The sequence below is a fragment of the Aplysia californica genome, unplaced genomic scaffold (genome assembly GCF_000002075.1).
Source record: "Aplysia californica isolate F4 #8 unplaced genomic scaffold, AplCal3.0 scaffold01585, whole genome shotgun sequence".
Lineage (NCBI taxonomy): Eukaryota > Metazoa > Mollusca > Gastropoda > Aplysiida > Aplysiidae > Aplysia > Aplysia californica.
In genome coordinates, this window is record NW_004798855.1 from 6,981 (window position 1) to 15,600 (window position 8,620).

General features: G+C 43.1%; 1 protein-coding gene across 3 annotated transcripts in view; it reads right to left on the bottom strand.

Moving 5' to 3' along the window:
* LOC101861340 (breast carcinoma-amplified sequence 3) overlaps positions 1-8,620 on the bottom strand; it is a gene marked incomplete at both ends in the record, with an annotated part of 27,854 nt that overhangs the window by 1,497 nt on the left and 17,737 nt on the right. For 2 of the 3 annotated variants that reach the window (XM_013090857.1, XM_035973646.1), the window contains 6 exon segments: positions 746-876; positions 1,504-1,703; positions 2,400-2,536; positions 4,236-4,345; positions 6,031-6,202; positions 8,420-8,579. In XM_013090857.1, the coding sequence (XP_012946311.1) occupies positions 746-876; positions 1,504-1,703; positions 2,400-2,536; positions 4,236-4,345; positions 6,031-6,202; positions 8,420-8,579 (910 nt within the window). 3 annotated transcript variants of the gene reach the window in all.

Genomic DNA, 8,620 nt, shown 5'->3' on the forward strand with positions numbered 1-8,620 from the left:
TAGAAGGAAGCTCTGGGTATTCAACAATGACATATAAAATATGACACACAAATAACACATCCTGATGGGATAAACCGGCCTTGATGTATAACGGGGTGTATGTCATCATCATCATCAATGCCTTTCACACCTGGCAGGGTAAAGGCCACATACAAGCTCCTTCCATTTATCTCTGTCCTGAACCATCCTTCCAAGCTCGTTCCAAGTGAGCTTCATTTCTCTCATGTCCCTTTCCACGCATCTCCTCCATGTTTCCCGTGGCCTACCCCTGGCTTGTGCTCTTTGTGGGTTCCACTGCAGTGACTATCTTGTGATGTATCTGCTGAGCTTTCTTAAGGTGTTTCCCATCCATCGCCACTTTCTTAGTCCTATTTCTACTTCTATATCCTTTTGTGCTGTCCTTTCCCACAGCTCTTCATTTCTTATTCTATCCTGCCTCTTAATTCTTAGAATACTCCTCATACATCTGTTGATGAAAGTCTGGACTTTATTCAGTACTGTCTTTGTTGTCTTCCAAGTTTCGTAGCCAAAGAGGAGCACAGACTTGACGTTGGGGTTAAAGAGTCGATGTGTATGTACATGGAGAGAAAAGATCTGAACATATAACAATAACACACAAACAACACATCCTGATGGAACCAACCTATGTGCTACTGTGTGTAAGCATAAGGAGAGAAAAGATGTGAACACACAACAATGACATACAACATACAACACATAAACAGCACATCCAGATGGGACCGACCTGCCTCAATGTACAAGGGTCCACTGCTGTAACTGCGACCTGGGCTGGCCATCCACTCAGTGGTGGAGGATCGTGTGTACGCCGGCCGCGTGTTGGGCATGGCCACAGGGCTTGACCGGCTGGGGTGTAGTCTGGTGGACACAACAGATGTATACAGGTGACAGATGATCAGGTAGTTCTCTTCTTGTCTCACCCTCTGTCTTGAAGTTTCCTCCTCTGTCTCTCATCTCTCTTATTATCTCTGGCTATCTATCAATCCACCTAATCATCCATCTATCAATCTTCTAACCATTCACCCATCCATTCACCAACCAATCCATCCATCCATCTGTCAAGCTTCTATCCACCCACCCACCCATCACCATCTAGGTAAGCAACAGATCTCACTTGAGACTGTACAGGATGCCGTCTCTTTCCAACTCTCTCTCTTTCTCTTTCTGTCAACCTCTCTTTCTTTTTCTGTCAACCTCTCTTTCTTTCACCCTCTCTCTCTTTCTATTACCCTCTCTCTCTTTCTCTCCCTTCTCCTCACCCCAATATTTACATCTCTCTACTTTAAAAAAAAACCTTCTCTCTCTTACCCCTGTTTTCCTCCCTCTATCCATCCATTCATCATTCTACAAATTTAACCATCTATCTATCTATCTATCTATCTATCTATCTATCTATCTATCTATCTATCTATCTATCTATCTATCTATCTATCTATCTATCCACCTGTCACCACTCATGTACCCAACAAGCTGACCATCACTCACTTGAGGCTGTCCAGGTCACAGTCATCGGTCAGTATGTCCATGGTGGTCACTTGACCGCTGGCCTCTGGACTGCTGGAGAAGAGGGAGGAGGAGGAGGAGGAGAGGACCGTGGTGCTCTGAGGGCTCTGGTAGGTCTTGAAGGAGAACTGTGGGCCCATCCAGAGACGCCGGTGAGGGCCTTGGTGGGTGATGATTTCCACCTGGACATACACGTACATATGTATGTAAATACATATAAAGAGAGAAAGAGGGAGAGACAGTGAGAGAGAGAGAGAGAGAGAGAGAGAGAGAGAGAGAGAGAGAGAGAGAGAGAGACAGAGAGAGAGAGAGAGAGAGAGAGAGAGAGTTTTAGTGGAGATTTTACAGTGCTCGCAACTGCATAAGGTCATATCAGCGCCACACATAAACAGAATCAACCCCATGTGGGAACCCCATTGCAGACACTGGGACTACCATCTTCTCCTTCACTGCCCAAACCTGGCAGTTCTTCGACGCAAGCTCCTACACACACCTACAGACTTACAAAGCTTGCTCTACTCTGGCGTTGACCAGATGACAAGGACATGTGGTTACTTGAGGAAGGCATTGCGCTGCCAAGAGCGAAATGCTCGCACCTTAAGGGACTTGAAAACATGTGAGCGCCAGAAGATTAGAGGTGTTAAAGAGAGAGAGAGACACACAAAGAAAGGGGAGATGAAAGTAGACAAAAGAACAGGTTGGAGAGCAGGAAAGGAGGTGAAAGCAGAACATTTTAGAGAAAGAAAAGGTCAGATTTTGAACCCGGGACCTATAGACCAAGAGGCAAACACCGCACCTCTAGACCACGAGACCCCCCCCCCCCCTCCACACCTCCAACACATGAAGAGATCAATAATATCATAGCAAAACCCACTCACCTGGGACACCCACTGCTCATCCAGCACCCTCCGGCTGCCCTGTTCCACCGCTGTCCGCCCACTGTGGTGGTCACCAGAGGTCAAGCTGTCCTTGGGGCTGTGCTGGCTCACCGAGGGAGGTTCTGGCTCGCCCACGTCTATGTACATGTAGATCAAACTTTCTTTAGTTTTGAGGGAAAATTTTCACGTCCTAATATGCTCTTAAAGCAATTTGATGAACTCAAGAACAATACCCAAATGTCGTAAAACTGGTCTTCATTTCAGAATACAAATGTTAAAATCATCTGGCTAATCTGTAGTGGGGGTTTTTCTTGGTTTGCTTTTGTTTTTCGGTGTTTTTTTTGGTAAGTATTTTATGGCAATCGAAACTGCATACGGTCATATGAGTGTGCAGGACACATTAAACACAAAAAACATTTTCAGTCGGTAGGAGATTTCAAATTCAGCCCAGGTGGAGCCAAAGCCGACTCTTATCGATTTTACACCTCTAGGAAACGAGAGCCCTCCCCTGTAGTGTACGCTTTAGAAAGTAACTGGTTAGCTTTGTCTTGTTTCTTTGTCTCTTTTGGCCTTTACCACTTATCTCTCTCTCTCTCTCTCTCTCTCTCTCTCATTGAATCTATCTCTCTCTCTCTCTCTCTCTAATTCACAATTCTTTATTCCCCTCTCTCCCTCTAAATTCCCCCTCCCAGTTTCCCCTGTCTTCATCCCCCTATCTCTTTCTTTGTATCTCTGCTTTACTTTTCCAATCCAGGGGCCAGCTGGGTTCTAGCCCTTCGGCCTGGTTTATATCTCTACACTGCCGTGCCAAGGCAGAGCGACGTATTTGCACTTTTTATGATTTTGAGTTACGTTGCGCAGCCATTGGAAATATGGGCATGGCCCTTCAGTTACGTCTGTTTGCTATAGGGAAACATCCTATTTGTAGTGCAGAAACGTCTTCCTGCCTTTGAAACAAGATGCAGAATGGGTACAGGCGTCCATTTAAATGAAGATGCAAAGATTGATAATTTTTGCAGATACCTCGGTCTGCCTTGGCCCGGCAGTACAAGCCTCAGTATTTCTAAATAGCTGGACACACAAGGACACAACTTTTCTCTCTGCAACCATGTTATTATTTATAACTACACTACTTTCAATGCACAGACAGGACTAGTCGTAACTCAGATTTGCTCAACTATAGATCTTTAAGCATTACACTATAAGGCTCGTTGTGTGTGTAAGGTTATTTGACATATGGCCTTTTAAGCCAAAAGTTCACCAAAACTTAATTAGACATGACCAAGTACGACTTCACAACATTTTGGGTACTGTTCTGGGTCCATCTGTTCTTTTTATTTTTCAATTTAATAAGTTATACGGCACTTGCAACACAACATGTCATGTAAGCGCCATAGATTAGAAACGTTACTAGAGAGTAACATACAGAGAAAATAAAAAGGAGAAATAATGATAACATATGTTTATTAGGACAGAAGGAGCAAACCACACCCAAGCACACATCAATCACCCATTCCATCTGATCTGATAAATGAGTGTGTGTGTGTGAGCGTGTGTGTGTGTGTGTGTGTGTGTGTGTGTGGGAGGGGGGTAGTAAAGAAAGGTGCATTGCCACAATATCAGTATCTCTGTCTTTCTGTTGGGATATTGTATCCCTCTCAGCCTGGGTTGGCCCTAACAGACAGGGTCAGAAACTTGCCTCTTAAGTTATGTAAATTGTGTTGATGAGGGCGTAAAAACACCTACATTGAAAAAAATAAAGAAACCTGCCTCCTAAGTTATCTAGATAGTGTCGTTGGGGGTTGAAAAGCACCCACACCTATTTCTTTCACTCACCGTGAATGGCGGCATCGGCAGACGGCAACTGTGTCTGGACCACATCGGCTGCCACCACCAGCGGGTTGTTGGAGGCCAGCGGCGGTTTGACCTCAGGGGTCGACCTTGACCTGAAATGTGTCGTAGCATCTTGTATTCAGGACAGCTCTTGTGCATTAATGCTGAATGTGTTTTAATCCTATTGTTGCCTACTAATATTTTAAAGAGTCTTGAAAAGCATATTGAGCATTGTAAATTATGGAAATATGCTATATAAATACCGTTTTATTATTATTTTATCATTATAGGCCAAAGGGCACTGAATTTGAGTGAACTCATTCACTAACTGATTATTTTTCTCATGCTGATATAAGTTCTTTTTTCAGAGCTCAAGATGGCAAACATGAATTACAGCTTATAGTGAACGCTCTGTAATTTTATGATGGCAGGGAATTTTAAATATTAGATGCATCATAGCGATAGAGTTCACAAACTTCAACACAATTTAAGGTTGTTGAGTTGCACGATATGGTATATTGACATAAAGACAACCTCAGCTTGTCTAGCAGGTCATCTGACTTAAAAATAGAAGAACTGCTTACTACTGACTTGTAACTTATTCTGCAGTAGAGCCCAAAATAGCCCAGTGTAGTCAGTCTTTACAGTAACCCAGTTTTTGACATAAATCTATTCCTTAGCAAATTTTCTCCATAAAAACCTAGTTAACCCCATATTTAAATAGTTTTTACCTTAGTACATTTAGACAGAGACAGCGTGTTATATTTTCCACAAAAGTTATGACTGAACATTCAACTTAAATAAGCTCTTGTTTTTAAAAGAAATGTTTTTCCACCAATCTGCACGATATTTTCATCCCACGTTCTGTGGATTATGTAGATGACTGAACCATACACTGACAGAATCAAATAACGAACAGATATGAGCCTGAACCACAATCGGTGATGACTCATTCACATCCAGCACTTGAAGCCGAAAAAGAAGATTAACTTACTGACCCCAGAATTGATTTCCACTGTTTGACGGAATTGATTTTGTTTCAACTCAACTCGACTGATGCTCTGCTACTTTCACGACATGTGCTTCCACTCAGGTCAAAGCACAGACATAAATATAAAGATGGTGGAGTGTAGCTTCCCTGAGCTAAGCTTTATAGAGAATTTATCCATAGTCACAGCTGTTTAGACAAGAAACTCTTTATACCCACGTGTATTGGACCAGCGGGTGAGAGCAGTCGTTCATTAGACTGACAAGCTTTGCTTACTGGAAACGGCCACTCAGGTTTAATGAGTTAAGAAACTAGAATGCACTCAAATTTTCCTAAAATAGCTCAACCAAACAGGTCTCAAACACACTCCATGTGCACGTCCAGATGTCCATCCCACTCACATCAACGTCTGTGGTGTAGTGGTTAGGCACTTCGCTATCGCACACAGGAGACCAACTTAAATTCTAGAGAGGGGAGAAATTTTTATCGTGTATCTCGGCCTTTCTGCTGGGATGTTGTATTCCTCTCAGTCCGGGTTGGCGCCGACAGGCAGGGTCTGAAGCTTACCTTCTAATTGACCTTAATTGTGTCAATGGGGGTGTAAAAACACCTACAATTAAATTAATTATTCTCTGGCTGCTGTCTACATGCTGTGGGCTACAGATTCCCTGGAGTGTCTGTCTCCCTAGTTCAATTATTCGACTTGATCTGCATTACTTTGAAATATCATACATCACATGTTACTTTGATATAACCCATTCTGCATATACCACACAATACCACCCAAAAAAAAAGTCTGAAAAAGCCCACCTGAGCAAGTTCCACTGCTGCAGTCCTTTCATCTCCAGGTCGATGGGTGAGTCGTCAGACGCACGGTCCGGTCCTGTCGCAGCCCGGGCCTTGGGATCCAGGGAGTGTTCGGTCAACAGACCGCTTTGGTGCAGGACAAAGATGGAGTCCACCGCCCGCTTCTTGGAGTTTTCTGAAGGGATTGTCAGAGAACAAGTTGGCTCAATTTTCTTTTTGGTAAAAGTTTTACGGCACTTGCAATACAATAAGGTCATATAAGTGCTGAAGATTAGAGGTGTTACAAGAGAGTAAGAAACACAAAAAAGGAGGAGAGATAAGGACAATAGGGGTTTGATAGGAAAGAGGGAGCAAACCACACCCGAGCACCCACCAACCACCCATGCTCAATTTTCCGCTTGCAATATATCGATAAACAGTTAATGGAATGGTCTGGGCATCTGTCAAGATTGCAACAAAACAGTACAGCAGTGAGAGCACAAACATACATTGTCACAAACACACTCTCACAATATAGATAGATCATACTTTGTTGTTGTTGAAGGCATGCAATCCTGTCATCAATTGCTGGAATTTGGTGTGCCCCAGGGGTCAGTACTAGGACCTGTGCTGTACACTATGTACACCTTACCCCTTGGTCGTACTATCAGACACCATTCCATGCCCTACCATATGTACCCAGATGATACACAACTTTACAAGTCTGCAAAACTCAACAATATTCAATCTCTGTTAAAAGACACCTCAGAATGTTTTGAATCTGTAAAAGCATGGATGACTGAAAATAAATTGAAATTAAATGATGACAAAACAGAAATCATGCCATGCTCAACCAGCTCAAAGATAAATGCTCTTGATGTAGAATGTCTCTCCATTGGCAAAGGTACTGTCGCTTTTTCAAACAAAGCAAAATATCTAGGAGTTTACTTAGACAAAGACTTGTCCATGGAGACCCAACTTAACCATCTATGTAAAATTTCATACTTAGAAATGAGAAGAATTGCTCACATAAGGAAATTTCTTAGCACTGATGCCACCAAAAAACTAGTGTTTGCCTTCATTTTGTCACGCACTGATTATTGCAATTCACTGTTCGCTGGCCTGCCCGAAGAAAAAATTGCAAAACTCCAACGCATTCAAAACAATGCAGACAGGATAGTATTAAAGCAATCAAAACACCATCATGAGACTCCACTACTTAAAGAGCTCCATTGACTTTCACTGAAAGCGAGAATTGAATATAAGTTAGCCCTACTATGCTTCAAAGGTCAAACTAACCGGTCTGCCACATACATTCAAGAACTCATTGTACCATACACACCATCACGGGAACTAAGATCCAGTGGCTCTAGACTAATTTCAACACCTCGTGTGTCACTGAAGAAATATGGTGAGAGAGCTTTTTCTTTTTCTGGGCCAACAGTTTGGAACACTCTCCCTCATGATTTGAGAAGCGAAATAAAACTTGATACCTTCAAAAGGGGACTCAAAACACATCTATTTTAATTAATGAACAGTACCTTTGCCCTTTTTATGAGCATTTTTTATTGTCTGAAAGAATGTTGCTGTCAAAAAGTGTGCACATGATGAATTTGTATGGTGTTTGTATGAATGCATTTTTAATCTCCTATGTACGCCTTGGGCCCATGCTGTGGGGAAAGGCAGGATACAAATGTTCTCTTATTATAACATAACACACTCTCATAAGATGACACACGGTCACAGTACAAAATATTCACATTAAAAAAAACATACAACTATTCACACTTCTGTCCCTGTGTTCACTACAAAAGACGACCACAGCAACCTGAGCAAGAAAACTCGTACCCTATCCATGCTTGAAGAAAGATACCCCCTCGAAGCATGGAAAAAGATCTATACACATAGATTTGCTGTGAAAAGACAGCAGGAGTGTACATATCGTTCCCAAATGGATGATGCCAAGCCAAGCAGAGGCAGCCCCAACCTGGCAGTATAGTACAAACTACAGGGCAGAGATGGAGGCGATTATAAACGTGGCAACACATACTAATAATAATAAATAGCATTTGTATAGCGAATTATCCCGCTCTACGGCAAACTCTATGTGCTTTACACTATATCATTACACCAGCAGACCATAGAACACTCAGAAACATTCTCAGCTTCCTGGGAAGCATACAGTGCAAGCAGCTGATTAAGCGCTCAAACACTGACAAACTGACAAGAAAGATCTTTCACCGTCTATAGACACCCAAAGCCAAAAGGTATTTCTAACAGATGCCGTGTCAGTACAGCAGACAATCACTACCGACAAACTCCCAAAGCTGTGACAGGTAATGGAGGGCATCCCGTACCTGAAATATGATGTGATCAGGAAGAGAAGAGAAAAAAAAAACACAAACGCACTCACCATTCCTCCTCCCAGCCCACCTCTCGGCTGCAAACGCCACGCACACGTTGAACATATTATCGTGGGCCGAGCCCGACTGTGTGGGGCTGGTGGGTCGTGGGCCACTGGCGGGAGAGGTGGCGGTTGACCCCAGGCCGGGGATGGACAGATGCTGTTTGATCTGGACGAGCGGCCGGACCTGGGTGGGGTGGGGGTAGGGCG